Source organism: Histoplasma capsulatum, genomic scaffold (genome assembly GCF_000149585.1).
Source record: "Histoplasma capsulatum NAm1 scaffold_1 genomic scaffold, whole genome shotgun sequence".
Lineage (NCBI taxonomy): Eukaryota > Fungi > Ascomycota > Eurotiomycetes > Onygenales > Ajellomycetaceae > Histoplasma > Histoplasma mississippiense.
In genome coordinates, this window is record NW_001813982.1 from 5,527,196 (window position 1) to 5,542,503 (window position 15,308).

Here is a 15,308-nt window from a genome sequence, read left to right on the forward strand (position 1 = left end):
GAGGAAAGAAAAAGAAAAACACTCGCGTCTTGATCTGAAAAAAAATTCCAAAAACTTACCAGAATGTATCTGAATAGTCCACAGTAAGCTTGCGTCCCTTTCTTTCTTCATTCCATCCGCGCCGCCTACCCCCGACCACCGCCGCCGCAACAATCGAGCGCATCCCCCCTCCCGAGAATCTCCCCTAAAACTCGTCCGCACCCTCGAATTCTGGAGTCATCTTCATTCCCTTCAGCACTTACGTCGGCTGCTTCAACAGCATATCCTCCTTGCTCAACCAGATCCTCGAGCCTTATGGCTTCAGCGAGACTGAAGCCGGCATCACCGGCGCCCTGCTGATTGTCGTTGGCCTTGTCGCCGCGGCCATAATCTCCCCCATCACAGACCGCTACAAGAACTACCTGCTCCTGACAAAAGTGCTCGTCCCCATCATTGCGGTCTGCTACATCGTCTTCGTCTTCGCGCCGCGCGCCACCAGCATCGCCGGCCCCTACGTCATCGCCTCCCTGCTGGGCGCGTCCAGCTTCGCAGTCCTCCCTATCATCCTCGAGTACACGGTTGAAATTACATACCCAATGTCGCCGGAGGTGACCAGCGCCGTTTGCTGGACAGGCGGCCAACTACTCGGCACGTCATTTATTCTCATTGAGAATGCGCTGAAGGCAGGTGATGATGCGCATCCGCCGAACAATATGAACCGCGCCTTGATTTTTCAGGCTGTGGTGGCGTCTGTTGTGGTGCCTTTGCCGCTCTGTCTGGGGCTGTTTGGACGGAATCCGAGGAGACTGAGGCTTGAGGCGGAGACCGCAGCAGAACAATTACTATTTCAGGCCCGGAGCGCAGGGAAATAATTATTGTGAGATGGTGCTGATGTTTCGGGAGAGGTGAAGAAAATGCCCGCGGCCTAGAGAGGGCTGGATGGGGCAAGGTTTGGTAAATATGTCAGTTTTGATGAATAAAGTCGTTCGTTGCGTGCTGGGTTTATTTATCCCCGCCAATTCCCCGAAAGGCCGGTTTTCAACAGGGTATTGTTTTATTTACTTTTACTTTATTTATTTATTTGTTTATTTTCTTTCTTTTTTATAACAAGTCATATTAATGGGTAAGATACATAGCGGATATGACATATAGGTTAAAATTTCTATATAGTAGCAAATTATCAGTTAGATTTCGATCTAGGGTATATTGATTGCTTGGCTGAAAAAACCGGGGATCCTCTGAAGCGGCAAAAAGCAAAATATTTGCCCCGTAGAGAAAAGACAATCCTGTTTACCCCAAGATCGAGATAGAATACGCTGCGGCCATGACGTATTAATACAAGAGAGAGAGAGAGAGAGAGAGAGAGAGAAAGGCCGAAACCCATTCTAAGCCTCGAGTTCCAGGAAGCGGGAAATTGTGGGGAGAGAAAAAACACATTGAAATTGGAAAGATACAAGATTTGATATGTGATCTAGATAGAAACAGGCCGGGATGAAACGGGGAGGTTTATCTAAATAAAAAATATATTCTTCTGTACATGGATGTAGAACGGTTTTACACAATCAAGGAAACACGGAGGGAAAGAATAATAGTGATACAAGGATGTTTTTTTTTCTTATTTTTTTTCTTTTTCTTTCTTCTTTGTTGTGCGTTGTAGGTAGGTGGGTATGTGTATGATATGATGGTCAAGCAATTAAAGCAAGGTAAAGTGGTCAGTTAGATCCTTTCACTTTTTCCACATTTTGTTTGGGTCTTTTCCCTTCCCCTCTGCTTCCCCCCCCCCCACATCTCTCCTCTCCTCTTTTCGTTTTTTCATTATTGTAATCTGTTTCGTAATGCTCCGAACTGTAGAAACCCTCACCGCGACAGATCTCCGAATATCCGTTTCGCTCCACATCGATTGAGAGTTCACCAGAGTAACTGATCCAGGTACTAGTTGAAACAGGAGAGGGTTGCCGCGGTATCTGAATTGAATTGTGGGGCGCCCGGACGTCCAAGGTAACGATCCCTTATTTGAGGGCCCGGAAGAGCTTGGGCGCGGCGCATTGGGTTGCGCAATGCTGGAGGTGGAAGACTAGAGGTGGATATGAGAAGACCCCATCCCATTAGTAAAACAAATCAAAGGAATGTTGGAATCTCAGTGGGTTTTAGGGGGATGGACCGATCCTCCGTTTGGGTCCAATTCGCAGCGGCCGATTTCATTCGAGAAGTATATAGGTGATTGAATTTCGAAAAATGGAGTGTACATATCGTTGACTGGGCAGGGTGCAAGAACTCCAAATAAGACGGCCATCAGGATACAATGAGAGATTATAACTTACACTCCTCAACGCAGTCCTCGTGGGGACCCTTGAAATCGGGATCTTCGCTGTTTCGGGTAACTCGCTCAACGCATTCATTAAAGTGGTGCTTTGCGGGCGCGCATTTGGAGGAGTTGGCGCATTCTATCAGGTGAAGGGAAATAAAAAGGAATTTGTCAGTTAGCTTTCATATGGTCTGCATCAGTAGCTTCGAATCACTTCTCATCTATCACTGGCTATAGCTTGCTGGCGAACTCCGGTAAATGTCCGGACAGCAGTTCTTCAAGGACTAAATACCCTGCCCCGCCACTGCGCGAGAAATATTGGAGAATTCATCTCAATGAGTCCAGAAATAAAAGTTGAATCACCGCGTTCAACCTCTCTCTTCGAAGATGAAAAAATCCACGAATCAAAAGCGACAAGGAATAGATATCAAAGGGAAAACCACACTCACCCTCCTCCAACTTGGGCTTAATATCTTCAACTTCCTCCTCCTCCGCCTCCTCCTCTTCTTCTTGCTCCTCCTCGGGCTCTTCCTTCTCCGCGTCGTCGACCGGGGCAGCGTCCTCGGCTGGCGGTGCTTCGGCGTGCGCCTCCGCGAAAGGTAGTGAGCTAATTAGATCGGTGAACAGGTCGACTAGCCCCATCTTTGTCTAGGAAAGAGGGCAATTGAGAGCAATTGGAGAGGTTCGTGGGAGGTGGGGTGTGGTGGTCTTTTGAAGCCAGATACAGGTGAAATTCCTCAAGTTTTGAAAGGAAAAGTCGGGATGTGGTCGAACTAGATTGCACGTGATTGGCTGCGGAGGTTTACATAAGCATGAAGGACAAGTTTGGCGCCGGCGGGATATAGTAGCCTTTGTGTCTGTAGTTACATTGCAACGTGAGAAGATAAACCTTGAGTGGGACGTAGGGAAATAATTCAAAAAGTGAAAGTTTTAATGGTATCAAAGTTGCCTCTCGATTCTCTCCACAGGACCAAATAAATATCAATATTCAATGCAGGAACAATCACTTCAATATCAGAAAAGGATTGATTTTATTTCTCTCGGAGTATATGCAATGTATCGATCGCTTCTTGCGCACTCAAGCCAGCTTATAATATCTCAAATAGGAGGATCCTTGTACTGTCGCATCCGTCATCTTAATAGAAAATTGTTCATATAATCTTTACATGCGAAACTAGCAGGAAAAGATATGTACTCCGTAGTAATTGATCAATTAGAGCTAGTTGCAGTAATAAACAGTGCAAACACTAAACTACTTTGGAGCTAGTGTAAGAAGTCTCAAAAGTTTCAAACTTCTTGCGCAGCACTGTATGGGCATGCTCAGTGTATATTGCTTAACTATGAGAGCTGGCTTTTTGTGTCATGTGAATTTTGAAAGATCAAGCGAGGTTCAGGAATACCATTTGGCAGTCGGTTGATCCTGTCTGGATGTCATGAATACCTTCGACAACTATATATCCATAACCCTAATCCACTGTGAGACAAGGAATGCTCACCAAACGGGCTTTGCGGACAACTGACCCGTACAGACGGGTTCTCTCACGAGGATTTTCAGTCTTAAATCGGCCATCACCCAACTATCCAGGCCATGTCCCACTAACCACTCTTGAGCGTGGAGCTCTTGCAGTCGGGTCTGCAATTGGATCATTGATAAACCCAAGACGAGCAGGTATGCTTTCTTTATATATCTCAACAAATTGGATCACCTTATAAAAATTGCACATAAATTTCCAAAATATTCTAACAATCTCACTAATCAATTGCAATAGATCTCATTGCAGCCCTGGGTGAGGCTACTGCAACTCCCTACTTCATCTACCGCCTCCGTGATGTTATGCTTTCTGATCCCACGGGCCGTCGCATCCTCCGCAACAAGCCATCCATAAATTCTAAAACTCTCTCTGTTGAATACCTTCGCAGCCTATCCCCCAACACTGTTGGACGAACCTATGTGGACTGGCTAGATCGAGAAGGCGTCGGCCCTGATACTCGCGCAAAGGTGCAGTATATTGATGACAAGGAGTGTGCATATGTGATGCAGCGCTATCGAGAATGCCATGATTTCTACCATGCCATCACTGGTTTACCAGTTGTGGCAGAGGGGGAGATTGCTCTGAAGACATTTGAATTTGCAAATACATTGTTGCCTATGACAGGGTTGAGTATGTTTGCTGTGATGAGGTTGAAACCTGAGGAGAAGGAGCGGTTTTGGAAGTTGCATTTGCCCTGGGCAGTTAGAAATGGGCTGGCGAGCAAGGCTGTTATCAATGTTTATTGGGAAGAGCAGTTGGAAAGGGATGTTGATGAGCTGAGAAAGGAGTTGGGGATTGAGAAACCAGTGGATTTGAGAGAAATTAGGAAGATTATGAGGAGGCAGAAGAAGATGGCTGAAGAGGCAGCTAAGACAAAGAAGAGATATTGATCAATTTGATTGTTTGTACTGTACAATATAAAAAGATACACAGTATTGGAAGGGGGGATTTTGCTAGTTATATTCAGCTCTTTCATATTTATGGGGATATTATGAGCCACCATGTAGAAAAGTAATACTGGCTACTCTGTTTCAATAAATATTCTTTCATTCTGGGGATCATTTCAGCTTGCTAGCCGTTAGTTTTCATTGCAGCGTAGTTTATCATAAACAGACAGATATTACATAGTATATAGCCATGTGCAAAATAGCCGGATATACAGGTCAGCCTGTATAGACCAGTTGACAGCTTTTTCGGCCCGGGTGAAAAAGGAAAGGACGAAAAGAAAAAAGAGAATTCGTTCCTTCTATCATACGGATTTAAGAATGTAACAATGAGAGAATATATACGTTCTCCTTCGCATCTTCATCACTGGTTTTTCCGTAGACACGTTTCAAGTGCGTTCGCAACGCTCTGTTGTTGAACCTCTTCGTATCCAGGAGGCGGTTCTGTAGGGTTTGTATCGGCAGGATTACTCTCCGTAGAGTAGGTATTATTACTGACTTCGTTGGAAATTTGTTGATTGCGATCATGAGGATCCACCGGCGAGAACGCTGGTGATGATGTAGTTTCAGTCTGCTGGGCGGGTGCTTCGTAGGCGGGTAGCTCGTCAAGATGTATGAGGGAGAGATCCACGGGGCTTCTCATGCTGCCGTTTTCTTGTGATTGCTCCAGGGCCTGTTGCAACCGTTCTTTGATCCTCTCGAAGCCGGAGTGGAAATCAAAGGCCCCGCCATCCTTGAATGTTAGTTTTAACTGGAGGTACGCATGGGAAGGAGGAATGCCGCCGCCAGCAACGGGCTTGACCTGCGCGGTCCAGATGTTGGGGCCAAAAAAAGGAGCCGAAACATGTGTGTCTTGCAGATTTAGGAGAGGGGCGGAGAATGATTGGAACTGTGGGGTGGAGTTTGTGGGAAGATAGACAACCTGGGAGCCTGGGTTAGGAAGCAAAGTCATGTAAGAGCAATGCGAAGGGCGACACACTCGTTGGTTGGTAAGATAGACACACCCGGTGCTACTTTGGATTGATAGAGGTTCGATTCCCGGTCTAGGGTTCCCGCTTTGCAGCAGAAGGCTTGTTCGGGTTGGAGAGGTATACATGATTCGTTCATTTGGAAGGCCGACGAATCCTTCCGTCTCATGGAGCATGACCCAACTGCTTGGCCGGAGCCTGCTTAGCATTGTTTTCTTTTGAGATTTAGAGGGCATGGTCGATTCTTTTAGAAATATCCCATATGATGCTGGGGGTCACAGTATATAGGGAAAAACAGCGAGTACAGTGGAGGGCGACGCATATGGCGGGGTATATGGGGAAACGGAACGGGTCGAACAGAGCGAAGGGTAACAACGTATATTCTAGTCATCAGTCATCAAAAGGGGAATACATACTTTATAGACATTTTGTCCAAGAGTAACCCGCGCTGGGGATCTATTCAAGACTCTGGTGGCTTGAGGTTGGCGATAAGAACCTCCGAGAGACCTGGTTCCTTGTCTCAAGTAAAATTAGCAAACCATAAGGGTCCAGGTAACCACCAATAGCCGGAGTGAACTGGAACCAGGAATATAGCTAACGGGCGTGGGGTTAGTATGGGGCAAGATTTTTTCAGAAAAAAAATTAATTTTTAATTAACTGCTGGCGATATACTCCATTTCTCGCGAGAGAGAAACTAGTAGCATGACGGATGCGGGTGCTGAAACACGAATCACCACTCGAGAAGTCTGGAGAAAGAGAGGAGACAAATTATATACCTCTTGCAACTCCCTGCAACACCCGAAGTTAAAGTCTATTTGTGAAGGAGATACATTCGCTCTCGATGGACGAGCCGGGAGGTCTTTCGTTTCGGAGTCTCATGCAGAAAAAACGGCGCGTAGATCGCTAACTCGAGGAGGGAGCAGAGCGATTAGCCAAAGGGCCAAACTGCTAGGGTCGTATCCGTCGCTTGCGGCGGTTCAGCCTTAAATGGGTAACTAGCAACGGCGCGGGACAGCAAACGGGCAATCAGAACTTCAGAAGCCGAGACTCGATGCGAACCTTTTGTGCAGGGGATAAATGAAGATAAAAAGCATGTCGGAGGGCGGCCGAGTGCATGGTTGTTATTTACAGCGTAACTATCAATCTAGAGAACGCATTAACTAATGGGTACACCGTGTCTTGCAGGAACATCCCATCCGTTGGTGATTTTACACTTCGGTGGACCGTTTCATTACATTCCCTGCTGATTCCCTCCAACCCTAACAACGAATTCAATTGTTTAATAGTAAATATCAGCCTGGAAGAATTCGTGGTTGTACGACGTTGGCAACACGAGCTCCGCGAATTCTGCCCTCAAATTCTCCCAACCACTGAATGCGCCAACATATCAATGGCCTTCTACCCAAGTCGCAATCCATTATTGATCATCTCGAAGGCGGTTGGGATTGGGATGAGAAAATGTAGATCGCATCTATCGTCGGATACTTGGCTCCTCAACTACATAGCCCAATGATACAGCGCAGTCCCCAGATTCTCCGTCGAACACACCACCAGCATTGTGGGGCCAGTTTTGGGGGGGGGCGGGGGGAATAGAAGAACCCCTTCTTGTGGTTGACGAGATATTTTCTAGGCTCGATTATTGCGCCAACAGGGACAACTGATGCCTAATAAGCACCTGGATGCATTCAATTTTGGCGGCTGGGAGCAACATTGAACCCTGGACTCAACGGATGATCACGAGAGCGTCTTGGAGCTGTCTGGGTGGTGCTGAGTGTATCGCTTTCGCACAAGCCATCGTAGATTAAGCTGGGGTTCGTTGCATTGAATACAGAGTAGAAATAGGAATATTGATATCAATTCTGCCACAAGCCTTCTCTGTTTCCTTTTTAAATTGTCACAAATACGTTGAATAAATTTATGGGCATGTAGATGTATTTGCCTGCGATGAGGGGAAGTTAGGTTGCCCTCTACTCTGTCTTCTTCTCCTGCCAGACTGTGGCCTTGTTGGGCTCGAAAAATATAAAGAAAGAAAGAGGAAACGAGCAGAAATAGATTATGATGCCTGCCCAGGGACAGACACGCGACTCGTATGACTCCACTGGAGGATGCTGCGCGCCTTGGTTTCAGCCTCATCAACTCTATCCTGCATTGGTTTTGCTCTGTTGCGTCCGAGCCTTGCATGGAGACTGTCAGCGCGATCAACTGACACTCAGGCCCCCACTTTCACCTCCAGATTCTTTGTTGCCTGTGAGGCGGCGGTCCCATGGAAGCCCTGGCGTCGAGGAGTCCTGGCGTCCAAACGTCATCCCCTGACTCCTCCTTGCCGTAGTCTCATCTTGGCTGTTGAATCCACTGTTAGGCTCAAGAGGCTTCATGGGGGGACAATTGAAATATCCCCCCGATCACCCCCAGAACGATCCTCCATGTTTTCTTTGGCTTTCACAGTTGAAGAATTTTCAGAGTCAATTCCGCTGGTTGTTCTGCGCAAGAACCATTTGCTGCGAACGATGGCTTACAGGCTTCTTTAGCTTCCGATAGCGACTTGTGCTAACAAGGCACACCCAGGGGCCCAGGGTAGAGGAGCTTGGGAGCCGTCGCCATTCGTTTCAACCACTGGATTTCCGGTTGACACATAGCACTCGTTGACAGCAAGGATTCTAGAAGCCATTTTTACACATGAAGAGACCGGGGTGTGGAGCGATGACCCTCGATGTGCCAGAGAAGCAATGCTAACCGTGGCGCAATAGCTTTGTCTGCTCTAATCCATTGCATTCTCTATCATGGACAATTCCAACTCGCGCCCAGAAACTCCGGTACCTCAAAGAAACACGCAGCAAGGGGCAGTAGCTGGAACACCACGCTTTGGGAGGGGCTACAGCTCTACTGCTATTGCTCCCGGAGGCCCATTCTCAGAACAGGCTACAGAAACATCCATTCATGTGGCTAGAATGCCAACGACCCTGGGAGTGCGACCTAGTCGAGCTTCCAGCATCATATCGACAATGACAACTTCTACAATCGCTACATTACAGGATGATGATCGAAGCACTCGAAGCGCTCGAAGCATTGATCTTATGCTAGGCGGAAGGCTATTCCATATCAATCGGGACGGCTCGAAGATATCCAGCTCTTCAGATAACGACTTGCCTCCGTATTCTCCTTCCCTCCCAACTTACGCGCAATCCAGCAATCAAACTGATGCTAGTTTTCTCAACGGCGCGCAACCACCTGAACCGACTACCCCCACAGCACGTTCACCTTCCTCGCAACCTACCCCAGTACCGAAAAGCCGTATATATATTCCCTTTTGGACTGACAGGTCCCGCCATAGACGGCAATCATCAGACATATCACAGAGCGACGCCAAATCATCCCTTGGACGACTGAGCTCGAACTCGATGTTTGACCTATCAAACTTACCAAGTGCAAGCCTGTCCAACCGGGATTCACAAACAATGGATGACCATGTCGTTTACCGCAGCCCATCATTTGTTCCGGGGCCGGAAAAGATATCAGTCATTCCTAAAGGGCGCTCCGCCTCGCAGGGCAACATACCAGAGAGTGTACATTCTCGCCATGACAACGAAGACCCATACCGTCGCCTTCGGCGCAGGAACGGCGTTCGACTTCCTAGACTCTTCACCAGTTTAACTAATATCAAATTTAGCGGGCCGCCAGACGAATCTCCTTCGCCCGGAGGCGATATCACACAATCGGCAGGTCCCAGCTTCGCCACATGCCAGAAAAAATACTCACAATCACCAGTATATACGGCATGTAGTTCAGGTGGGAATCCTGCTCCTTCATATCCAACACACCTGTCACCAGATGACGGGTTCCATCAACGGAGGCCATCGCTCCCAAATATCCCAATGCTCTCTCTAGCCGTCCCACAGAGTCCCGCAAGAATAGAAGAGGGCCATGTAGGCATAGACCCCCCACCTCCAATGGAAGATGAAAATGACGTTAGCATCCACTACACCCGTCTGATCCGCAGCATTGACCGTGACCATCGCAAGGCGCTCCATGTGCGCGATAGGGAGCTAGCTGGAATGCGAGAGCGTCTGAACAAGATCGATCAGGTATATCGCCAGGAGCTGAAGTCGCGGGACTTCACCATTGACGATATGCGGAAACGGCTCGAGAATCTGCAGGAGCAGATGAACAGCTATATCGAGCGGGCGAAGAACGAAATGGAGGATATGTGGGAAACTAGGTGGAAGGATCGCGATCGCCACCTTATGGAGCGCATGCGCAGGATTGAGCTTGAGAGCCAGATACAGGTGGAGAAGGCGGTTGCTGAACGTGATAAGGAGTGGGTAGCTGAGTGGGAGAAGAGGAATGAAGGGCTTCTGGAGAGGTTGAGGGCAAATGAGGACAGCGTTGCTAACCAGCATTCTTGAGCGGGTTTTCCTTTTTCTTTCTTTTTTCTTTTTTCTTTTTTCTTTTTCTTTAAGAGGGGGGGGGATTGTTTACTCATGGTCGTTATCGTGAATGGGCCAATTGGGGAGACGTGGGATATATAATTCTATGAATTGTATGAACGGATGTGTCTATATTGGTAATAATTCTAATATATTATTATTATAACCCGACTTTTATAAAAGAGGGCAAAAACTGTATTCATCCACACTCATAAGTTCATGCGGAGGGCTTTTGTGAGAGGGGAGAGGGGAAGGGGAGAATAAGACCGGACGGATTTTCAGTAACGATATTAATTAATATCTACACTATTGAGGGAGGTGGATTTACAGTCCACTTGTCGGCCCATGCATGAGCCATGAGAAACCATATGTTTGTAAGACAGAAGTTCTGCAATCCGAGACCTTTCATCTTCTTGTTTTCCCGCACAATGGTAGCTACAAGTAGAAAATTAGGAAGTTTGCGGGCCCCGGAGAACAATTGCAATTTTATTTAACTTCCGCTTGCCCCAAAATGAGGACATGGTGATATCACTGACATGGCAGCAAGCCAATAACCCTGCACTTACTTTAAGCAGGAAACACCTCAAATAGCCTATCTCCAGAGCTTTGTTCCAGTGAAATCAAGCAAAAGTTGTGCCTTGTAACCTTTTTTTAGCGTGCGGGCCCGGTTAGCCGCTTTTCAGTCTACACTTTTTTATCCGCGATTTTCAATGAACTCGAACTTGAACAAAAACAACCCCACCAAGCCACCTTGCCATTGTTAGATGAATGGGATCTGATGGCTTTCGCACTTCTTGTCCCAGCTCTCGAGCTCCATATATAGATACTGACTCCCTGCGATCGACAGATCCGTACAAGAATTATGCCACCTGGGGGACTCGGTGTCCAGATCAAGATCGCAGCTTACATCTAGGCTTGAATTCCTTTCACTTTAACTCACATTTTCTTCTTGAGTGCTGGGAGTGATTGTCTACATTTATACCGGCCCCTTTTTTGTTCGCCGCAGTTGTCTTTCCTCCTGCCAGTCCTACGATCCCTCCATCTTCCCTACTGATCGAATACCCCTCCGACGAACCTTTCACTACCACGCACACGAAAGTAAATAGTTATACGTATATATTTATATATGCAATCAAGTTTGCTACAATTTGCGCTGAGATAAATACATCCTTGCTTCCTGGTCGCTTCTGTTTTACAGACATAGCGGAAGAGACCGGAACAAGCACATTGAGGGATGGCTCGGAAGACCCTTAACCACCAAATAGGGTGGTTATATGATTTGGTACTATGGTGGTTAGCCGTGCTTATCGATCTGTTTTTCAGAGAAGTCCACCCTCGCGGATCATGGAAAGTCCCCAAACGTGGGCCTATAATCCTCGTTGCTGCCCCGCATGCGAACCAGGTACGTCCAACGCTGCTCCAACAAAATGCCCGATATGTTTGGGAAAATATCCAGAGATAATATAATACACTTTGCTAATGGAAATGCGATTTTTACTTTGACTTGATGCAGTTTGTGGACTCGTTGATTTTGATGCGCGTGGCCCGGAGAGAACTCAACCGTCGCATAGCCTTCCTTATTGCCGAAAAATCATTCAAACGGAGATTCGTCGGGCTGCTGGCAAAAGCCGCGGGTGCGCTGCCCGTAGCTAGGGCCATGGATAATATGAAACCGGGCAAGGGGACGATATACCTGCCAGACCCGGTTAACAACCCCACGCTGCTAAGGGGCATTGGCACGAAGTTTGACGGGCCAGGATTTGAACCTGGCGGCACGATTGCCCTCCCGACAATAAATGGCGAGGCCCATTCGACCGACATCGCGGAGATTCGCGGGCCAGAAGAGATTCTTCTGAAGAAACCATTCATGCACAAGGATGCGTTGTACCAGCTCACTGGGCGGGTTGATATCACTGATGACTTGAAGTTTACCGGCAGTGCTGCACAGCAGGATCTGTCAGGCTTCGAAGGTTCCAAGTTTAAAGTTGCTCCGCACGTCGATCAGACGATGGTGTATGAGGCAGTTTTTCAGACTCTCAATGCTGGAGGATGTATTGGCATCTTTCCCGAGGGCGGTAGCCATGACAGGCCTAACTTACTTCCATTGAAAGGTATATATAATACGTTCAATATTTTTAATAGGCCTCTCTTTTCTTTTCTTATTTTCATTCCCTTTATGCGGATGTTGAACTGATGGATCTTTGTAGCTGGAGTTGCCTTAATGGCGCTTGGGGCCCTTGCCAAGAACCCCAACTGCGGCGTGAAAATCGTCCCGTGTGGTATGAACTATTTCCATGCACACAAGTTCCGATCCCGGGCGGTGGTGGAATTCGGAAACCCAATCGAAGTGCCGCCGGAACTTGTTGAAATGTACAAGGCAGGCAATCGACGAGAAGCCGTGGGAACGCTCTTGAGCACTATTTACCAGGCCTTGGTAGCGGTGACCGTTGTTGGCCCTGACTACGAAACCCTCATGGTTCGTTCCCGTGATTTTCCTTGCCCTTAAAATAAAAGAGGGAGAGTTTGCGGTTTTTACTGACGGACCTGAAGTTGATACACGCGGCAAGGCGGTTATACAACCCAGCGGGCAAGAAGCTTCCGCTCCCCATGGTCGTAGAACTGAACCGTCGCCTAGTGAAGGGCTATTCCCATTACAAAGACGATCCTAGAATTGTGAACTTGAAAAAGTCCGTCATGGCCTATAATAAACAACTGTGGTTGCTTGGCATACGAGACCATCAAGTAGAATATGCCAAGTTCTCAATCTTCAAGGTGGTTTGGACTTTGATAACCCGCCTTGGAAAACTCGTCATTATGTCCATTGGCACTTTGCCAGGCCTCGTACTCTTCGCACCAGTGTTCGTTGCTACCAAAGTAATTTCGATCAAGAAATCCAGGGAAGCATTGGCGGCATCCAGTGTGAAGATTCAAGGTCGCGATGTAATGGCTACATGGAAACTGCTTGTCGCATTAGCCTTTGCACCTCTCCTTTATGCATTCTACACCATCCTCCTCACATACTGGACATATCGAAATCGTGTCCAGGGATATGTCCCCCAATGGGTGCCTCTCTGGCTAGTGGTGATATTCGGCTGCTGGATATTTCCCTCGATCACCTTTGCGGCATTGCGAATTGGCGAGATCGGCATGGACATCCTGAAATCTATGCGGCCGCTCGTCTTGTCCCTCAACCCCACCTCTGCCAACACCCTCGTCAAACTCCGACACCGAAGAGCCAAGCTCTCACAGGAAGTAACGGAGGTTATCAACACCCTCGGTCCGGAGATGTTTCCCGACTTCGACTCTTCAAGGGTCATCATGGACCCTTTCAAGGAATCGCTGTTCATGGGCCGCGAGGCGCCACTATCAAGGAAAGAAAACCAACCCGTCACGACGGCAGAGCGGGAGGGCGCCACGCGGACAACCAAAGGCGAGGCAACGACCTTCGTACCCAGCCACCTACCCCGCAACGAATCGTTCCACGACCTCAGCAACATTGGATTTTTCTCCACGCGACCTTCTAGCCGGAGCCGGAGCCGGAGCAGCTCCAGCGGTGGCTTGGCTGGGTCGGGCGGCATGCCGCTAAAGGCGTTCAGCACCTTGAACTCGCAGGAGAGTTTTGACGAAGTGAGCAAGCGGATCCGTGGGGCGATGAAGGAACGGGGCCGATTGAGGAGGAAGCAGAGTGAGGAGTTTGGGTGGGAGATGGCTAGTTCTGCTGGTTCTGAGAGTCCGCGCAGCGAGCTTGGGAAGAAGGATTTGTGATTTGTGAGGTTTGTTTGTTTGTTTTCTCTTTTCATTTTTTTCCTCCACAATTTTGTGATTACGTGGAATTCGAAATGTGTGATATTCTGGAATGTGGAAGGCAGGATGTGTATGGAACTCGATTTTGTTGCATGGAATTATATTTCCCATGGTCAGATCTATGATGGGGTGGGAATGAAAACCGCTTGATGAGCACTGCGAACTCATTCCTTTAAGTTGGCACGGACGGGGATCGTTGCAGACCGCAGTTGAATGATGAATCGGTCCACGGTTTTTCTTTCTACATTCGCGGGTATGCAACCACGGCTTCTGGGATTGACCAGGCGAAGCGCCGAGGTATTACTATGATTTATGAGTGTGCTTCCGTTGCTGCTAATCGTCTCTTTTCAACTCTGTCTGCTTCTCTTGTCCTTTTCTTTTCCTTTCCCTTTTCCATCTCATCTCATTTTTTCATTTTTTTCATTTCTTTTTGGGATAACATTTTCTTCTACTACTTTTTCTCTTTTATTCTTCCTTTTTTACCCGGGGGAGCTCTCGCCATTCTTAATTAAGGTAGTGATATTTTTCTTCTTTCCTCTTTGTACTCCCTTTGTCGGTTTAACTTCGACAATCAGGCGTTGGCGTGGTGGCGTTTCTCAATGTCTTGTCTCAAAAGCGTGGTCTCTAATCGGGGGACGAAGAAAGGAGGAGCACATTTCGTCATGTATTGTTTCACGAAATCCATGTGATATCATCTTATATTGGCATATCGCATACACACATAGTGATGTCACCAATCTATCCATCTATCCATCTTATCCATCTCTCCATCCATGCCTAGGTAACTTATCTGCCCAGTCCTTGGTCCAACCATCGATCGCCGTTTGCTGATTTGCCAACCGTCGCCCGAGCCAGCCCGATGACGTCGGCCCCCCAGCCACACTCCGGGCGTTCAGGGACGCCGGCTGTGGCTCGACGCGGTGTGGAAAATTTACTCGTTCTGGTCCCAACAACGTCCAGTTAGGATAATCATTGTTTAACTAACTAGTTATTACTACTTATTACGTATCTCTGCTGTGTTGCGAATATGTTGGTGGCAGGGAGTTGATCTCTCTTGTTTTTATTCTCCTCTATTTGTCGTGTGTGTTATCTTTTATTCTTATTTTTTTAAATTTAATTTTTTTTTCCCCTTGCTCCCTTACACTGCCCTAGCTTTAGGGCCAGAAGTTGTGCTGGTGTCCTCTCAGCTCTTCTGCTCCAGCGACGTCTGTCCATTTTACCCTCCTCCGCTGGCTCCGCAGCCTTCTCCTCGTTCTTTTTTTTTTCTCTCTCTTTTTTGGGGTATTTCCAAGGAGGATTTCGGTTTCATATTTGACCTTGGGTTTTGTATAATACGACTCGTCTGTCGTCCA

General features: G+C 47.6%; 7 protein-coding genes across 7 annotated transcripts in view; 5 read left to right on the plus strand and 2 right to left on the minus strand.

Moving 5' to 3' along the window:
* HCAG_01567 (conserved hypothetical protein) overlaps positions 1–851 on the plus strand; it is a gene marked incomplete at both ends in the record, with an annotated part of 2,010 nt that extends 1,159 nt beyond the window's left edge. The window contains 2 exons of the mRNA XM_001544470.1: positions 63–83; positions 260–851. Coding sequence (XP_001544520.1) covers positions 63–83; positions 260–851 — 613 coding nt within the window. The remainder of the gene's footprint in view (positions 1–62; positions 84–259) is intronic.
* Positions 852–1,988: 1,137 nt separating this feature from the next.
* Positions 1,989–2,926, minus strand: HCAG_01568 (predicted protein; the record flags this gene model as incomplete). Its single annotated transcript, XM_001544471.1, has 3 exons — positions 1,989–2,053; positions 2,301–2,423; positions 2,734–2,926. 3 exons carry the CDS (start codon positions 2,924–2,926, stop codon positions 1,989–1,991), a joined length of 381 nt encoding a protein of 126 aa, XP_001544521.1.
* Positions 2,927–3,772: 846 nt separating this feature from the next.
* Positions 3,773–4,706, plus strand: HCAG_01569 (hypothetical protein; the record flags this gene model as incomplete). Its single annotated transcript, XM_001544472.1, has 2 exons — positions 3,773–3,953; positions 4,054–4,706. 2 exons carry the CDS (start codon positions 3,773–3,775, stop codon positions 4,704–4,706), a joined length of 834 nt encoding a protein of 277 aa, XP_001544522.1.
* A 418-nt stretch (positions 4,707–5,124) lies between these two features.
* HCAG_01570 (conserved hypothetical protein) lies at positions 5,125–5,964 on the minus strand (the record flags this gene model as incomplete). Its single annotated transcript, XM_001544473.1, has 2 exons — positions 5,125–5,682; positions 5,740–5,964. 2 exons carry the CDS (start codon positions 5,962–5,964, stop codon positions 5,125–5,127), a joined length of 783 nt encoding a protein of 260 aa, XP_001544523.1.
* Positions 5,965–6,820: 856 nt separating this feature from the next.
* On the plus strand, positions 6,821–7,442 carry HCAG_01571 (predicted protein; the record flags this gene model as incomplete). The annotated part of the gene is made up of 3 exons (XM_001544474.1): positions 6,821–6,845; positions 7,015–7,166; positions 7,359–7,442. The coding sequence occupies 3 exons, from the start codon at positions 6,821–6,823 to the stop codon at positions 7,440–7,442; spliced, it is 261 nt and encodes an 86-aa protein (XP_001544524.1).
* A 1,751-nt stretch (positions 7,443–9,193) lies between these two features.
* Positions 9,194–10,131, plus strand: HCAG_01572 (predicted protein; the record flags this gene model as incomplete). Its single annotated transcript, XM_001544475.1, has 2 exons — positions 9,194–9,348; positions 9,396–10,131. 2 exons carry the CDS (start codon positions 9,194–9,196, stop codon positions 10,129–10,131), a joined length of 891 nt encoding a protein of 296 aa, XP_001544525.1.
* A 1,255-nt stretch (positions 10,132–11,386) lies between these two features.
* Positions 11,387–13,917, plus strand: HCAG_01573 (conserved hypothetical protein; the record flags this gene model as incomplete). Its single annotated transcript, XM_001544476.1, has 4 exons — positions 11,387–11,554; positions 11,666–12,263; positions 12,360–12,628; positions 12,703–13,917. The coding sequence occupies 4 exons, from the start codon at positions 11,387–11,389 to the stop codon at positions 13,915–13,917; spliced, it is 2,250 nt and encodes a 749-aa protein (XP_001544526.1).
* Positions 13,918–15,308: the final 1,391 nt, after the last annotated feature.